Genomic DNA, 18,387 nt, shown 5'->3' on the forward strand with positions numbered 1-18,387 from the left:
AAGTTTATGCCTGGTGATTAGTAATTTCCCATTTCCACCTCCTCCAGCCCCCACAACCACCATTCCACTGTCTGATTCTATGAATTTGACTATTTGAGGTGTCTCATGCAAGTGGAATATGCGGTATTTGTCTGTGACTGGCTTATTTCCTTCAGCATAATGTCCTGAAGGTGCATTTGTGTTGTCACGTATCACAGAATTTCCTTCTTTTTTAAAGGCTGTATAGTATTCCATTATATGTGTATACCACATATTCTTCATCCATTCATCCACTTGGGTTTTTTCCACATCTTGTCTGTTGTGAATAGTGCCGCAATGATCATGGGAGTGCAGATATCTCTTCAAGATCCTGATTTCAACCCTTTTGGATAAATACCCAGGACTGGGATTACTAGATCACATGGTAGTTCCAGTTTTAATTTTTTGAGGACCTCTGTACTGTTGTCCATAACAATATTGCCATTTTGCATTCCCCACAACAGTGTGCAAGGGTTCTAATTTCTCCACATCCTCCACAACACTTGTTGTCTTGTTGTTGTTGTTGTTGTTTTTGAATAATAGCCATCCTAACAGGTGTGAAGTGAAGCAAATTCTTAACGCTACCACACCTTGGAATCCAGGGCAGTCCTGGAGAGTTTTCTCCCAGACAAGGCAAGGACTAGTTCTAAATGTTCAAGGAGATGGAATTCCTAGAAATGATTTCTTAAGGGAGCAGGGGCTTGGGTTTGGTGGATGTCAATCCTTGAGGTCCAATCTGAGTGCATCAGGAGGGCAGAAGGGCTGGGAGTCCACAGTGATGGGGTTGGTGGGGCGCCTGGGGGACTCTTCCTGCCCTGAACACTCTCCATTCCAGGCTTCTGTCTTTGAATCGGACACAGAAGTTCCAAAGAAAACCCACTCAACAATCTGCCTAAACAAAGGGCTCAGGAACAAGGAGCAGTGTTGTCAAGGATAAGTCTGGAAAGAGTTTCACCGGATGCATTAACAGGAAGCTGGATTCTAAGCAGAGACCAAAAGGCAGGTCCGATTCCTGGCGAAACTGGCAAGCAAGACAAAGTTTGCTGGTGAGACCCCCTTCTCTATTCCCCTGTCTGGGTTGATCTGCTTTGCCCTACAAGGGTCCACAGGCCTCCCGCTGCTTCTAGGGGAGATGAAGCCCCCACGGCTCTCCCTTCTCACCTTTCCATCCAATTTCAGTCCCCACACACCTGTGGCCCACATGCTGAGGTTTCTTTTCTTTGTTTTGATTCTCTTCCTCTTTGAAAATCATCTTTGTAAAATAACCCTGGTATCACAGTAAGATATCATTCACTCCAGATTAATGCACAGGGGAAGAAATGCTCCCGGAAATGAGCTTCATGCCACCCTCGTTTTCTGTTCACAGAAATTAAAGGCAATACCCTGCTGTTAGGCCTTGGTGCACTTGGGCCTCACTGACACTGAGTAAGGTCAAGGAAAATAGAACACCAGGAAGCTGAGGAGTCCTCTGGCTTTACATTGCCAATTAGGCCCATGGCTTCTTGGTGGCAAGATTCTCAACCCCAGAAGCAAAGCTGGAAGAGGACCTTGGGTCAAGACTCCACCTGACGAGGATAAACTTTAACAAAACTTGGTTTGCTCTATCAGTAAAGCAGCATCTCCAAAACATCCGACAGGGTTGGTTCTCTTGTTGCTAAACCATAGAAGCCCCACGTGTTCTGGAAATCAGTCCTTGATGAAGCCCTATTTGATGGAAATGGTCAAGCTTGTTTGTGGCACAGAGAAGAAGAAAATTCCAGTAGTTTCTCAGTCAAATAGTGCTATCCGCTCCAGAACCATTGTCATCCCTTCTAATATTTCGAAGCTGAGCAGAGAAATCCAAAGCTCACTGTGCAGCTGCACGAAACTCCCAGTGTTTCTCAGCACAGCCAGCTTCAGCTTTTCACAAAACCATTATGCTCATGCCAAGACCGTCAACACAAACCTCCTATTTTATCAGCTCCATCTGGAAACTTCAAGTACCGTTAATGTTTTTGAAATGGTGAAGAGTTTCTTTCCCAAGCATCTTTTTGATTGGAGGAATAACCTTGGTACCTTGTAAATAGCTGGGTTTTGATGTCATCAGAGCTGAATTCTAGAATTGCCACCTTTTCCCATGAATCTGGAAAGCACTGAGAATTTTTGTTCAAGCAGATTCAGCGTGAGCAAGACAGACAAGATTCATGCTGTCGTGGAACTCAAGTTCTAGTTAGAGACAGGAAAAAAAAAACAATAAAAGAGGATAACTTCAAAATTCAAAGATGCCATCATGCAGGGTGGTGCAGGCTGTACATAAACTCCATTCACACTCTAGTCTAAGTGAGTGGTGTCTCCTGGCTGTGCACTGCTCCATCAATGCAACAGTATGTGGCAGCCCTGCACAATTCAGTTCATTAAAAATGCTCTGAGTGACTAGTGACTGGGGTGGGCATCCGTGTTACAGATCAGGTGGACAGGGAAAAAACTTGTCTGAGAAGATGTCATTTGAAGTGAAGAAGAAGCGAGCTGTGCTAAGATCTGCAGGAATATTGTTCCAGGCAGAAGAAACAACTGATGCAAAGATGCTGAAGCAGGCTACATGAGGGTCCCTCAGAGATGTCCACCTCCTCATCCTTGGAACCTGTGAATAAAGTTAACATCCATGGTAAGAGGGACTTTGCAGTTGTGATTGAATGAAAATCCTTGAGGTGAGATTATTCTGGTTGACCTGGGCAGGCCGAGGGCAATCACAAAGATCCTTATAAGAGAAAGTCAAGAAGGTCAGAGTCGGTGGCAAGAAATGTGATGATGAAAGCAGAGGTTAGAGTTGTATGAGGAAGGGACCGTGAGGCGAGGAATGTGGGCAGCTTCTAGAAGCTGGGAAAGGCAAGGAAACAGGGCCTCGCCCCTCCCCTGAAGTCTCCAGAAGGAATCAGCCCTGCTGACACATTGATTTTAGTCCAGTGAGACCCATTTGGGACTTCTGACCTCCAGAACTTTAAGATAATAAGTATATGTTGTTTTATGCCACTAAATTTGAGACAGTGTATTGCAGCAACAATTGGAAATTAACACAGACACTAAGGTGGAAACAAGAAGAGCAGGGAAGCAGGATCAGGCTTCAGGGGGAAGATGAGATCAGAGGGGGAACCAGGGGTCCTCTATGGCCTTGTGGGCTGTACTAGGAGGCTGGATTTTATTCTGAAGGTGATGGGAAACCAGTGGAGAGTTTTAAGCAGGGCAATAGCGTGCTCTGATTTATGTTTCTAAAAGGTCATGCTGGTCACTCTTAGAAGTGGATGAATGAGGACAAAGAGTGGAAGGCTGAAGGCAGAGAGCAAGCCATGACACGGTCCAGCCATGAGGCAGGTGGTTCAAAGTACACTGAGTTGGGATGTGTCTTGAAGTGTCAGATTAAAACATGAAACTACCAAAGCAGTAAGAAACGGAGCTGAATCTATTGCTTGCCAGACAAAGGGACACGTTCAAAAGGTCTGTCTGTACAGAAATAGGAAGCACAAAGCTTAGGGCAATGATAAAAAAAAAAAGTACAACAGAAAAGGTCAAGTTTCTAAGAACAGGTGTCTGGTTTGTTCATGAGATGGATTGTAACACTTTGCAATTGGCCATCACACTAGTTTACAACACAAAAGCCCAGATGCAGTTTCCAAAGAGGTTAAGCTGGGTTGCTACAATTCTGAGTTCAATGTCACCCAGAGGGCAAACACACATTCACACTCAAGACTTGGAGAGGTTTCTCTTGGTGGGCATCAATCAACCGTATCTGCTAATGGATTGGATATGGAAGGTAAAGAAAAGAAAGGAATCAAAGCCAATTCTTAGGTTTTTGTCTCAAGGAACTGAGAGGATGGTGGGGGCCCCTTTACTGTGATGGTGGGAGGAACAGATTTGGTGGGAGAATCAAGCATTCTGTTTGGACCATTGAAGCTGAGATGACTGTTAAACATGTAAGTGGAAATATCAAGTAAGCATTTGGACATTTGAAGTCTAGAGGAGAGAACTGGGCTGGAGATGTAAATTTATAAATATAGATTTTTAAGACATCAGTTTTATTGTGATATAGTTTACATCAAGTTACATGTACCCATTCCAAGTGTAAGTTCAACGAGTCATGACAAATGTACACACCCAGGTAACCACCACCACAATCAGGATGTAGAACAATTCAGTTACCCCCAAAAGTTCTCTCTCCATCCTTTGCATTCAACCTTTCTCTCACCTGGCCCCAGGGAACAACTGAACAGCTTTCTATCACTATAGATTACTTTTGCCCTTTCTGGAATTCCTAGAAATGGACTTACACAGTAAAACCTCTTTCTTGTCTGATGTGTTTTGCTCAGATAGTGTTTTTGAGATTCATCCATGTGGTTGCAGGTATCAGTAGTTTATCTCTTTTTATTTTTGAGCAATATTCCATTTTCTTGACATACCACAATTTGCTTACCCATTTGTCTGTTGAGGGATATGTGGGTTATTCCCAGTTTTTAGCTATTATGAGTAAAACTGCTACAAACATTGATGTATGAGTCTTTATGTGGACATACTTTTTTCATTTATCTTGGGTAAAAACTAGAAGTGGGTTTGTTGGGGCCCTTATGGTAGCTTACTAAGAAACTGCCAAACTGTTTCCAAGTGGTTATATATCATTTTACTTTCCCACCAGCGATGATGAAAGTTCCAGTTACTCCACATCCTCACCAACACTTGGTATTGTCAGTCTTTTTAAAATGTAGCCATTGTAGAAGGTGTGTGGTGGCATCTCACTGTGGTTGTAAGTTCATTCCCTGCTGAGTGATGATGTTGGGCCATTGAGGGGTATAGGAAGAGGTTCAAGGATAGCCAGGAAAAGAAAAGAGAAGAAAAGAAAAGAAGGGGAGGGGAGGGGAGAGGATAAATTATCAACTCCCTCCACCAAAAAAAACTCCCAAAAACTTGTATAGGAAAGATGTAATTACAGCTCATTATGTGGGTTGTCAAAGAACACTGTTTCTATCATCATAGAAATGCAAACTCTGAGGTTGGATTTAACCCTAAATTATGATGAAACTGTACTGGGAGGGTGTGGAGGAGGGAAGAGGACAGGGATGTAGAATCACCTTCCATCACAGGAGCGCGATAGACAGAGTCTGTGCAGGGCATCTCTCCTAGCAGGATTGAGGCAGAGGCACTAACTGATTTGAGACTTTCCAAAGACAGTTACCAACCCTCCACCTTCCTCATTATCTGTCACCAGAGTTCTGTTCTACTTAAGCAGTGTCTTTTGTATCCATAGCGACTGCCAAAGAACAGCGCGGGTAGCTTGAAAGGCAGATCCGATTCTAAACAAAGTCTTCCACACTCTTCCCTCTCGAAGGAATTTTGGGTGTTGTTAGTGCTGGATGTCAGACTGAATAATATTCCATTTTAAATCCAAAAGCAGACTCAACTCACTAGATTTTAAAAACATGCCACGTGTAGGCAGAGGTAAGTAAAGCTGAATGTAAAAATGTGGGCTGCAATCTAGTTTTGAAAGAACATTTGCTTTTACATCCCTTGCTTTCGGGGCAGATAGCATCTGATTGCTGGGGACAACGCGGAGTGAGTCTATTGAGAACCTTCTGCAGAAGTGCAGAGGGTTGATCCCCATTGGGGGACACAGGAGACAGCTCTGTCCGCCTTCCGCTTCCTTCTCCAGCCTGTAACAGACACGTGCGTCACATTTACACTCTGCTTCTGCATCCATTTCATCAGGTTCCCACCTTATTCCAGTCGTGCAAATTGTATATCAGGCTGTGGGGGAAATCGATGTAAAAATAAACCCTTAAGGAGCTACTCTTTACCAGGTGCTAGGATGTCCTTTTCCTTAATAAGGCTGGTCAAGCTCTGCTTCTCACTGCTGCGTCCTCTTGTTTATTTCTCTTCAAAATAATAGCAAAAGCTAATATGTGTAGGGCACTTACTCCCTGACTATGTGCCAGATTCTGTACTGAGTGCTTTAGGTCCTTTATCTCATGTAATTCTTATGACAACCCAATGAGGTAGGAACTCTTTCCAAGCCAAGCTCTTAGCCTCCAGGGTACATCACCTTCTGGTCCTACCCTAATTACCAGAGTGTAGACTAGCACGCTCTTTTGATTCTCCTTACCTTTGCACTTAGGAGAACCCAAGATGTGAGGTTAACCAGCCAGGACTGCTTTGGGAGTGAGATTGGCCTCTGTTCCTTGTTTCACCAGCAGGTGGCATAGTCACCCCGGTGGAATTTCCCAGGGAGCCATTTGAATGTCCTGCTTCTGTTTCTATGGAGACACTCTCAGTCCAATTGGACCATCAGATCTTTCCTTTCGGGTTGGGTTTGCCTTGTCTTGTTCAGTGAAGGCAGTTTGAGACAAATGGTGTCATGAGAAGCTGGTGCAGAGTTTTAGAAATCCTTATATTTCTTCAGCTCACACCAAATACATTAACTACTGTACTCTGTAGGTAGTTTTAAATCTCAGCCTACTTCCTCTTGCCACCCAGTGTACTGCAAACCATCGTGTTCAGAGCACCATTTAATGAGAAAATTCAAAATGAAGCAAATTTAACCTTCCTTTACACGGGTACATTACAGAGTACTGGCCAGCCCTGTGACATTCAAGTGACTTTGGTGGCAAGTAACTTCTGCAGCCGTCATTCAGGGACTGGACTCAACTCCCGGCTCTACTTCTGTGTCATTCTGACCTCGCTATGCCTGGATTTCTCAGCTATAAAGTTCACAGTGCCTTCTACACTGGGTTGTGGCAATGATCACGTGATGCTGATATAATAAAACCATTTCAGAAGAACCTGGCACATGGTAAATACCCAGTAAGCGTTAGCTTTTATGAAGTCCCACTCTGCCCAATTCCAAGGACTCCCACTATGATAGAAAAGGATCTTCTCATAAGTAGAGTTTGTCAGCTCTTCGCATACTTTGCAGACTTGTTCCCTTCTCCTCCATATAACACCTTTTTGTGGCCAATTTCTATTTTACCAGACAACAGAGTTGTTATAAGTCATTTGGAAATAGGGCTATTTAAACAAAATTTAGCTTATGAGGACGTGGTCAGGATAGGGACGCTCGCCTGGAATCATACTGGTCTTCTCAACCCACACCAGCCACTCATGGCCGTGTTCATGCCAGCTGTCTGGGGTGCTTTCCCACCCCACGAGGTCTGCAGGGAAGGGTGCTGTCCACTGAGACTTGTCCCAGGGAGGGTAGCTCCCTGTGCCCCAGCACTGCCCCACCTGCAGCTGGCATCACCAGGCCTGAAGAGGGAACTTGTGCCCAATGCCAGACTCCACACAGGCATATACCCCCTCCGGCACCAAGGTTAATTCCCAACTGCCGGTCAGTATTTAACTTTCCACATAAGATTAGATTAAACGTTTGGGTTCATAAAAGCCTCGGACTGTGGACTGCGGTGAGCGAGGGCTCAGCTGGCTGCAGGCTGAAGCTGCCCACAGGCCAGGTTTATGCAGCTCCCTGCGAGCTCCTGGCACCAGCAAGAAGGTGCAGGACAGCCTGACTCTGCAGCGAGGAACTCCCTACTGCTTGCGACAGCACAGGCAAGTTTCCATTGCAAATTCTTTATTTTTTGAGGAATTAAGTAACAAAGCTATTTTTTTTTCCAGATAATTATAAAAGGAATGATTTTCATGGTACAAGACCTGGCCTTTCCTTCCTTCCCTTCCCTTCCCCTCCCCGTCCCCCACCCTCTCACCCTCATCCTCCCTCCCTTCTTCCTTCCCTCCTTCCTTCCCTCCTTCCTCTTTTGCGCGCTCTTTCTTCTCCTCCTCCTCCCAGTCCTCCTTCCTCTTTCTTCTTCTTCTCCTTCTCCTTCTTCCCATTCTTCTTCTTCCTCTTCCTCCCCTTCTTCCTCCTCCTCCTCTTCCTCTCCTTCTTCTCCTTCTTTTCCTCCTCCTTTTTCTTCTTTTTGTAGTGTTTTCCTTATGCATTTCTTCAATAGTTGCCTTTGGATGAAAATTTTGAACATTTCTTTTTTTAATGGAAGTTTCATGGTCAATGTAGATGATCGTCTTTCTCTATTCCTGTCATAACAATGAAAGACTCTGCTGCCTTTTGTAGGCCCAGATGATGCTAGTGACCCAAAATCTTTCTAGAAAAGAGAACTTTGGATTCGGGGATCCAGTGCGTGTTACTTTCCTCATAGTGTCAGATTGTCCTTGTCACGAGTTGTGCACGTTTGTGACAGGCACAGCTGGACTTAGGGGTCATTATGTGTCCTGAAGATAAGGCACAATTAACTGATGTGTGTGGGCTCAACCCTTCTCTTGGTCTCATTTCTTTTGCCCAGTGAGCTGACCCGTGGCAGGCGATCAAAACAGGGAGTTATTGGACTTCCTGAGGATAGAGCAGGGGCTGGGCACCAGCCTGAGTGACTTGGGTTTCTAGACTCGGCACTGTGACCCTGGACAGGGGATTTAAGCTCACTGGGCTGTAGTTACTCCACCTGCCAAAGGAGCAGGCCAACCCAAAGAATCTCCAGGGGCCCATCCTGTTATTTAACTGAGCAAGAACCATCTATTTAAAAAAGCCTGAAAATGTAGACCCACATGTGTTAGTTTGAACTATATGACATTGCCAATATTTGACCATTTTTAGCCTCTATAAATGGCAACTTCAAATGGTTCAACAGAACATAAATAAGAGTTGCCTTCACATTCCTAAGATGAATGCCTATTATGGTTTTCTACTTGGAGGAGCGATAAGTATTTATACCAAATGTGGTCAACGTCTATTAGTTAAATAGTTATTCTGGGTATCAGAAAAGTGAATCTGTTTGTTTTAGCAGAGTGTCCATCAATGAAATAGCTTTCACACACTGTAATTTGGTTTTTGCCTGTGGACAACAGGCTGCCCAGCCATGTGTCATGCAACAGCGTCCAGAGAGTGACTCCTCCTTGGAGTCGACTTTTTCAGCTTGGCCAGGGGTCAGCTCTCAGGCATTTAATCCCCATAGGCCCTTTCAGCTCTGTGATTAAGTCTTTTCAAAAAGCACCTCCTGATCTGCTTAGCAGGGGGCCTTTGTCCATGTTAGAAGAGCTGAACAAACAATCAGCAGTACCAGCTCTAACAGGCCGGTGAAGGTTGCCTCGCCCACGCTTGGAAACAAATCCAGCTCCAAGGGAACTCTGCACTGAAGTCCTTCATTTCAAAGATATTTTGTGGCAGAGATTCTTGATTGGGCGTTAGGGGCCCCAGGGGTCCCCTGAAAGTGAATGTAGATCTTTGGGTGTGCATGTGTACACTTTTCTGGGGAAAAATAAAGTCAAATTGGTTTTATTTTGTTTTTCAAGGAATCTAGGGACCCTTTCCTCCCCTCCCCGCAAATAAGTTAAAAATCACTGTTGCAGTTCCCATTTGAGTTCTGCAGAACACAGGAGAGGCGTGTTCGTGCATTCACAAAACCTGTAATAAAGGTCTGCTGTCCACCAACCCCAGTGCAGGTCCTGGGATTCAAAGGTGAATAAAACAATCCCTGCCCTCCAGCAGCTCAACGCTCATGTCATTTGGAATCAAAGGACTTACTCTCTAAACATCAATTTCCTCATTTGTAAAATGGAAGTAATTATCTACATTGTAGAGTGGTTTTGGGCATCCCATGAATAGCACACAATAAAAGGGAAACTGAAAACAATCAAGGAAACATACACGACAGTTTGCAGAAGTAGCACAGGAAAGGGATCTCCAGCCCAGCCTGGGAAGTCAGGGAAAAGCTTATGGACAGGGTGACCACTGACTTAGGTTTCTGAAACTATAAGAGCAAACAACCTTTTTTTAAAAAATTAATTTTTATTGGCATATAGTTACTTTACAATGTAGTGTTATTTTATACTGTACAGCAAAACGAATCAGGTATACATATACCTATATCCCCTTTTTTGGGGGGATTTCCTTTCCATTTAGGTCACCACCGTGTATTAGAGTTCCCTGTGCTATATATACATTATGTTCTCATTAGTTGCCTATTTTATACATAGTATAAATAGTGTATATATGTCAATCCCAATCTCCCAATTCCTTCCACTGCCCCTGCCTTGGTATCCATACATTTGTTCTCTACTTCTTTGTCTCTATTTCTGCTTTACAAATAAGATCATCTATACCGTTTTTCTAGATTCCACAAATATGTGTTAATATACGTTATTTGTTTTCCTCTTTCTGACTTACTTCACTCTGTATGACAGTCTCTACGTCCATTCATGTCTCTACAAATGATCCAATTTTATTCCTTTTTATGGCTACTATTCCATTGTATATATGTACCACATCTTCCACCTTTTTAAAATATGAGAGTCTGGAGATACTCAGCTCCCTTCTCCTGTGGAGCTGTATTTCTTTTTCCCTCTGCAGGGCAACCCAGGAAATTCCTGTAAAAGATCAGTGCTCTCTCCTCTCTCCCTCCACACCACTGCCCCACCCCCTCAATACTTAAAGCACCCATCCACATTCCAGCATGGAAAACTGGGTCTTCCCTTGAGGCACCCTATCCTGGATGACCTTGCTAAGCATCAAAACATGCCTCTCCTGTGTCCGCTCTGGTCTCTCGGAGCCCTGAAGGAACAGGGGACCAACAACTGAGCACTTCTTACGAGTCAGGCACTGGCCCTGAGTTTTCACAGGTGGTGAAAAGGTAAAGAGAGTCGCTTTGATGAAAACATTCACAGAACGAAGTTGGCAGTGAGTGTGACCAACCCTACTGTCCTTCCCATGTAGCACCGGGACTTTACTGCCTCCACTCAGGGGAGTCACTGGAATCCCAAGCACTGTGGCACAGCCCACAAAGGGAGGCAGGTGGGCAGAGGAGCTCAGAGCACCTAGGAGCTTGCAACACCACCACCTCCCTGGGGGAACCCAGATCCAAGGCGGGCCTCGTGTGGCCAGCGCATGCTAGAGTTGCTTCAGAGAACCGCTGTCCAATGAGCAGAAATAACTAGAATATTTCCCATTTGGGCAGAAAGAACACGAAGGGGATCCAGTTCTCTGCCCAGAAAAGGTCCCCTTTTTCCCCTTCTCAGTTGCCTCCTAGCCCACTGTCGTTCGGTGTCACCCACCAGACCAAACTTCCCTTGTCACCCACCAGCCTTTTATTTAGTAAACTTAGCTCTTCAGAGACTTTGGTTTAGTTTTGTTTGTTGATGCTTTATTTAGCTGTCTCCATGTTCTACCCATTTTTCCATTTGGCTTCACAGAAGGAAACTGAATTCTCTCTAGAGGGTGCAGCAGGGGGATATATGAGCTGGAAAAATCACAGTTTTCTTTACTGGATGAAACTACGGAAAAGCGTTAGCGGAAACAGAGGGTGAGAACGCTGGCGGGTGCCGTGATTCTGCCCCGTCCATCACATTTGTAAGGCCAGCCCTGCAGAGCTCGGGGAGTGGGCGTGGTTGTCTTTTGATGGATGAAACAAGCATGAGCTCCCCACAATGAGTAGACCTGGGCTCTTCAAGGGTTAAGGAGCCAGCGGTGAAGTGTTGAGTCAGGATTAAAGCCAGTTTAGCTACACTTTTCCACGCAAACTGTGTTATTTTAAGGGGGTGAAAGCATATCTCTGTCACATTGCTTGGAAAATGTGCTTGGTGAGTTCTCTTGGGGCAATCTTACCTATTTGTTGAGTTTCTTTTCGACCCACTCTGTTCACACCTGTTACAACTCTCTGCACCTCGCACGGTCGTTTGTTTGCGTCTCTCCCACTGCACTGAGGTTCCACGGGCAGAATTCTAATACTTCTCGCCACTGCATTTCCGATGCCAGCATGTGCCTGGCACACTCATTCACTTATCAAATGTCCCCTGTACCCCTGCCGTGTGCCAAGACCAAAGCAGACAGAGGCGATGCAAGCCCTGCCCTCGCAGGCATGACGGTCAAGTGAGAAAGGGGAGACCATGAGCCGGTCATCACACACACAGAGCGACCTATACGCCTAACGACTACATATCGGGAAAAGTGCTTGAAGAAAAGTAATGAGACGCTATTGGAGAAGCGTGATGGTGGGGCTGGGGGGACTGGTTGAGAGCAGGGCCAGGGACGTTTTCTCAGAAGTGAAAATTAAGCTGGGGCCCAAAGGGTGAGGAGGTAGCAGAGGGAAGAAAAAAGGAAAAGTATGCCAGGTTGAGGGAATAGAATGTGCAAGTGTCCTGAAGCAGGAGAAGGTTTACTGACATGGAGGAAGGCAGGCCAGGGAAACCAGTTGCCGTGAGGGGAGAGTAACTGAGGAGGTGGTCAGGGGCCAGCTGGGCCAGGTAAACCCATTAAGGAGTGAGGACTTGATTTTGCGAACAACAGGAAGGTATTGCGTGTTTTCAAAACAAGGGAACGATATGCTCCCATTTCCCTCTTAAAAAGAGCACATTGACTGGGCAGATAGGGCAGAGAGGGGCAGATGTGACCCTGGGGAGGTGGTTTGGGGGAGGGTTGTGTTGCATTACACTGTATCAGCCAGGTTAGAGATGCTGGTGGCCAGGCAGTCAGGGCGAGGATGGAGAAGAGAGCAGGAGTTGAGAAAATGAACAGTCTCTCAAGTTGTTGGTTTGTATCACTTTCCTAATGTACTTCTTTCAAATAGGGAAGCACATACTCATCTCTTTGGAATACTTGGAAAAAGCACTGCCTAGACTTAGGAGATGGAGCAGATTGCAAAGTCTGTCAATGCCCCATGCAATCTTCTGCCCCATAATTCTCTACAAGCACAGAACATACATTGTTCCATTCAACTGATGTCTGTTGAAGATCTGTTATGAACAAGGCATTGTGCTAGCTGTTGTGAGGTCACTGATCTATTTAGAAACAAAGTAACGAAGGCAAGATTATTGACGAAAATTTTGAACATAAGAAAAATATAAGAGAAAAATGTGGGAGTATACCACCCACTACTAACACTTCGAGCTATTTATTTCCATTCTTTTTTCCATTTTCATCTGCCTGTATATTTGTTTACTATGTAAATTGGCATCATAATACATATAGTTTTATGTGCTTCGTTAAACTTTTATTGTAAGATACCATGCATGCAAAAAAATGCACATTCAAAATTTAAAGAATAACAAAATAGGCACTCAATCACCAGCCAGGTAAAGAAGAAATAATATTGTTTCCACCACCCCCCACCCTTGCATGCCCCTCCCTCCATCCCTTTAGGTAGCCAAATGCAGAAAGAATTCATTTTCTTAACCTTGTTCATTTACTTTATTATTTAAATTGCAGCAGGAGGGAAATATGCCAACTCTATCCAATCTGACACAGACACTGGAATATGTCTTCAAAAAGATTTTTATTACTTATATGGACAACTGGCGAAGGAACACGACAGTTGAGCAAGAGGCCCTGCAAGCCAAAGTTGATGCTGAGAACTTCTACTACGTCATCTTGTACCTTATGGTGATGATTGGAATGTTCTCTTTCATCATTGTAGCCATCCTGGTGAGCACGGTGAAATCCAAGAGACGAGAACACTCCAACGACCCGTACCATCAGTACATTGTGGAGGACTGGCAAGAGAAGTACAAGAGTCGAATTTTGAATCCAGAAGAGTCGAGGGCCACCATCCACGAGAATGCTGGTGCAGCAGGGCTCACAGTGTCCCCTTGATCAGAGAGAGAGGCCTACAGCCAACATCTGATATGCAAACATGAAGAGAAGCCAGTGCTGTGGAGCCAGTTCAAGTTGCCATGCTTAGAAGACACCAAGTTCCCCACTCTCTGTTGAGAAGTTTCCTGGAGATCACGTGGTTGGTCAGCTAAGACAAAGGACATTTCAAGCTCAGTGATTTATGTTTGCTTATTGGAGCAATAATTTATGCTGAAGACCTCTTTTCCTTTCGGTGCATTGTCAATGTCACTTTAATCAACATCAATATTGAAAATAAAGCCAGATATGAAGAAACATGCCTGGGCGGTGGCAGTGGGGACAGAAAGGAGAGGTTAACAAATCTTCGAGTCTTCTTCCTTGTGAAACATTATTTTGTGTGACTAATTCCATTTATAAATAATCCAAGTGTAGCACCTAGGAGCTGAGGTTCAAAAATCTGTCACTTGCTCACTGGATTGATGTAGGAGCATTTATTTATTAATTCATGAATGTAGTCTGAAGTGATGAATGAACAGAACCATGGGTTTCCTTTAGGTGTCTTGTTTCCCTGATATTGAGCTTATTTGGAAGCCTGAAGACAGAACACACATTTCACAAGGGCAAAGAGTCCACACCAGAGAAACAGAATCTTTAGGAACTACCTGGTGCAACAGAAACGTATTTTTTAATTAACATTTAAAATTTTACAGAAAACTAACTTTTAAAAGTGCTTGTTGGGATTTCCCTGGTGGTCCAGTGGTTAAGACATTGTGCTTCCAATGCAGGGGGTGTGGATTTGGGGAACTAAGAGCCCACATGCTGTGTGGTGCGGCCAAAAAATTTTTTTAAATGAAAGTTCTTATTATAGAAAAATAATAAAATGTTAAAACATTGCTTGATAAACAACTCATTCTTTTCACTCAATTTATTTTCTTTATTTACAGTTAGTTTCACTTATGTTTCAAGAAACTTATTTTCACTTATGTATGGAGAGTGGCTGAACTGCTGCTGTCTGTTTAAGAGCTAGACAGTAACTGCTTAATATTTTGAAACTTGAGGGGGCGGATCACAATATCGCAGAATGTCAGGGCCATAAGGCATCTTGCAGATCATCGTATTCTTGTCAGACCATTTCATTTACAGATGGGAATCTCCAGTCCACAGAATAGGTGACTTCATTCATTAATTCAATCAAGTGTCATTTAATATCAATCTACTTGGGTCACTGGCCTAGACCCCAGGAGCGTAGAGACGAACGTGACTCCCCGAGCTGGGGGAACTCATTCAGTAGAGGGGGAGCCAGACACGTGAGCATCATAAAACAATATAATGTGACAAGGTTATAATGGAGATCAACACAAGGTGGGCAGAGCTAGAGCCAGGACAAAGGTCTAGAGCAGCAGTCCCCAACCTTTTTGGCACCAGGGACTGTGGAAGACAATTTTTCCACGGACCTGCGGGTGGGGGTGTGGGGACAGGGATGATTGGGGGTGATTCAAGGACACTACATTTTTTTAAACTTTATTTATTTATTTATTGGCTGTGTTGGGTCTTCGTTGCTGTGTGCCGGCTTTCTGTAGTTACGGAGAGTGGGCGCTACTCTCCATTTCAGTGTGCAGCTTTCTTATTGCGGTGGCTTCTCCTGTTGTGGACCAGGGGCTCTAGGTGCATGGGCTTCAGTAGTTGCAGCATGTGGGCTCAGTAGTTGTGGCGCACGGGCTTAGTTGCTCCATGTCACGTGGGATCTTCCTGGACCAGGGCTCAAACCCGTGTCCCCTGCATTGGCAGGCGGATTCTTAACCACTGTGCCACCAGGGAAGCCCAAGCACATTACATTTATTGTGTGCTTTATTTCTATTATTATTACATTGTAGTACATAATGAAACAATTATCCAACTCACCACAATGCTGACAGGAGGCAGAGCTCAGGCCAGCGATGGGGAGTGCCTGTAAATACAGATGAAGCTTCCCTTGCTCGCCGGTCACTCACCTCCTGCTGTGAGGCCTGGTTCCTAACAGGGCACAGACCAGTACCGATCCATGGCCTGGGAGTTGGGGACCCCTGGTCTAGAAAGTAGGTGAGAGAAGAAAGTCAATGACAAGACAGACTTACGGGCTATAGCTTCATGAAGCTTCATGCTGCCTCCCTTACACTCTTCTCTTCCTTCAGCTCCCCAGCTACTCAGCCAAGGCACAGCAACTTTGAACAGAGCCTCAAGTCTCAGGGCACTAAGACAAAATTCAAAGCAGGAGCCTTTCTTCAACATCTTACCTGCATGCCAAGGCTTGTCTCTTTAGAGTGAGATATATACGAGGTTTGTTTCCTAATAACGAAGATCCAATTATGCTCACAGAAACGTTAAATACACAGTTAGAGAAAGCCATTCATATTCCAAGAGCAGATATGGCAAGAGTGGTTTCCCTCCTTAGATCAGAAACCCAGAAATGCTGTACCACACAGAACATTTTAACCAGGGTGCCCAGAGCAGCAACTCAGGCTACAAAACCTTAGCCTCGGGTCTGGATCCAGACGGGAATCCTAGGTTTCTACCAGCTGACAAAGACTGTTTCTTTGACCAAACTCTGGTCAGGCTCCTCTGAGCCTTCTTCTTGACTAGACCTCAGTCTTGCCCTATAATCACTGCAGATTCTTGGCACAAACGGTATCATCCACCTCCCCACATATGAACAAACACTACCAGGACCCCAGCCTGCTTTAAAGTGTCTGCCTAAGAAAACTCGATTTACTGTTCATTCCAGCCAAAACCTGGTGATAGGCAAATCAGCCCCCCTGAGTCCCTCCTAGAGCAATTACTTTAGAAATCTTACAATTATGAATCTTTTGTCTCCCCCTTTAAGCTGTAAATCTTTTACCACCCAGAACTGTCTTGTCTCTTTGAAATGTCAACATTCTAGGAGGTAACTCTCCTCAACCGGTGGACACCTTGCTCTAACTTGCACCACTGCCTCCAGTAATAAAGATCAAATTTTGTTTCTCTTCCAGATAAAGAGTCGGTTAACAAACCCAGATCAGGTTGACCTATTCCCTCTACTTTTTGTAAATTTCCACCTCCCTAACTCTGCTCAAGTGCCTGATGCCCCAGTCTCTCCTTCTCCTTTTAAAATGCCCAGTTACCTCTGCACAAATCAAAGCTGAGTTCAGTTCACGCTGGACTCTCTTCCCTGTGGCAACAGTTACTTAATAAAGTCTATTCTCAACACTCTGGTGTGCACTTAATAAAATCTATTCTTAACACTGGTGTGTGGGTTTATCTTTGACACAGGAAAACAAATTAAGAGGGAAAAACCTAGGTTTTCCTAATTAAGTATGTTTTATTATCATCACAAAGTATATGGGGCCAATATAGATGGTTATCAGCCAACTTTACTTTTGGGGAAAGGGAGAAATGCCCAATGTTTAGGAGCATTTTGGGAACAAGGTTGCTGACACCTGCCCCAATCTGTTACTCCAGCATCAATTTCCACCAAACCCAGGCTTACCACTTTCAACCTGGCAACTAAAAATTCCAGTTCAAACAACTTGCTGGTTTTCTTTTCCGCCCCGTTTGTTTTTTGAGTTCCTTCTGCTTGGTCTACTGGCTCCAAACAACCTGAGCTCCAGGTACTTCTTACAGCACAGATAAGAAGCGATTTGAAAAGGAACCTATGGTAGTGCTGCCCTGATAGTCTGGATCCAGATTACCTAGAGTCAGGTCCCAGCTCTGGCATTTGCTGGCTTTAAAACCCAGGACAATTTACTTTAATCAGTGTCTCCATTTCCTCATCTGTGACATAGTTCGTCACCTTATGTCCTTTACAGCCTTATTAGGAGACTTCAGTTAGACAATAGCCGCAAAGTGCTTAGAACAAAGCTATTTTCGTTACTTTCTCCAGGAAAACTTTGCTTGTTGACAGAACTAACCCCCATCTCCCCAATCCCTCAGTTTGTCCTTTCCTCTGCACTCCCTAACATTTCATTCTTCAAGTCCCATCAAGATGTCCCAATGGGATTCAGAGTTAGGACTGCCTGGGTACAAATCTCGATTTTGCCACTCGGATTCACACGTTGTCTTGCGCCGGCCACATCATCTCCTCTTGCCTGTTTCCTCAACCAAAAAAGGGTGAGCCAGGCTCACTACTTCTCACGTAGTAAGAAGTCTGTGAACTTCCCTCTCGTTAAAATTTGGGGGTCCAGTTTGCCCCCTCCCATGCAGCAGGGACTGAGCGGACTCAACTCTGCTCTCTCATTTACTAAGCGCTTGTTTTATTGTTTTGTTTTGTTTTGTTTTTGCAATATCTGAACTTTTTATTAATTTTGTTTTTTGAAATAAGGCTTAAACAGTTATTTGTATTGGGGCAGACTAGTAGGGTCATATAAGTTAGTTCTTACAATAATCAGAGCCATAAATTAGTATCTGGGGGAAAAAATAATACCCTTCTTTAGGGAGAGAGAGGTAGGGGAAGAATAATATAAAATTCATGGGAGGTGTATAGTGTGCATCAGTTCACAAAATTGGTTTCAAAATCCAATCTAACAGGGCTTCCTAGGTGGTGCAGTGGTTGAGAATCCGCCTGCCAATGCAGGGGACACAGGTTCGATCCCTGCTCCAGGAAGATGCCACATGCCTCAGAGCAGCTAAGCCCATGCGTCACAACTATTGAGCCTGCGCTTTAGAGCCCGTGAGCCATAACTATTGAGCCCATGTGCTGCAACTACTGAAGCCCACGCACCTAGAGCCCATGCTCCACAGCAAGAGAAGCCACTGCAATGAGGAGCCTGCGC

General features: G+C 44.5%; 1 protein-coding gene across 1 annotated transcript; it reads left to right on the top strand.

The window, feature by feature from the left end:
• Nucleotides 1–13,246: 13,246 nt before the first annotated feature.
• Nucleotides 13,247–13,915, top strand: KCNE2 (potassium voltage-gated channel subfamily E regulatory subunit 2). Its single transcript, XM_057697792.1, has one exon. It carries the CDS (start codon nucleotides 13,253–13,255, stop codon nucleotides 13,622–13,624), a length of 372 nt encoding a protein of 123 aa, XP_057553775.1. The 5' UTR covers nucleotides 13,247–13,252; the 3' UTR covers nucleotides 13,625–13,915.
• The last annotated feature ends 4,472 nt before the right edge of the window (nucleotides 13,916–18,387 follow it).

The sequence above is a fragment of the Hippopotamus amphibius genome, chromosome 10 (assembly GCF_030028045.1).
Source record: "Hippopotamus amphibius kiboko isolate mHipAmp2 chromosome 10, mHipAmp2.hap2, whole genome shotgun sequence".
In the NCBI taxonomy this organism is placed as follows: domain Eukaryota; kingdom Metazoa; phylum Chordata; class Mammalia; order Artiodactyla; family Hippopotamidae; genus Hippopotamus; species Hippopotamus amphibius.

What these genes read in the sequence shown, in the direction of transcription:
- KCNE2 (XM_057697792.1), top strand. Translation starts at nt 13,253, where the DNA reads ATGCCAACTCTATCCAATCTGACACAGACACTGGAATATGTCTTCAAA.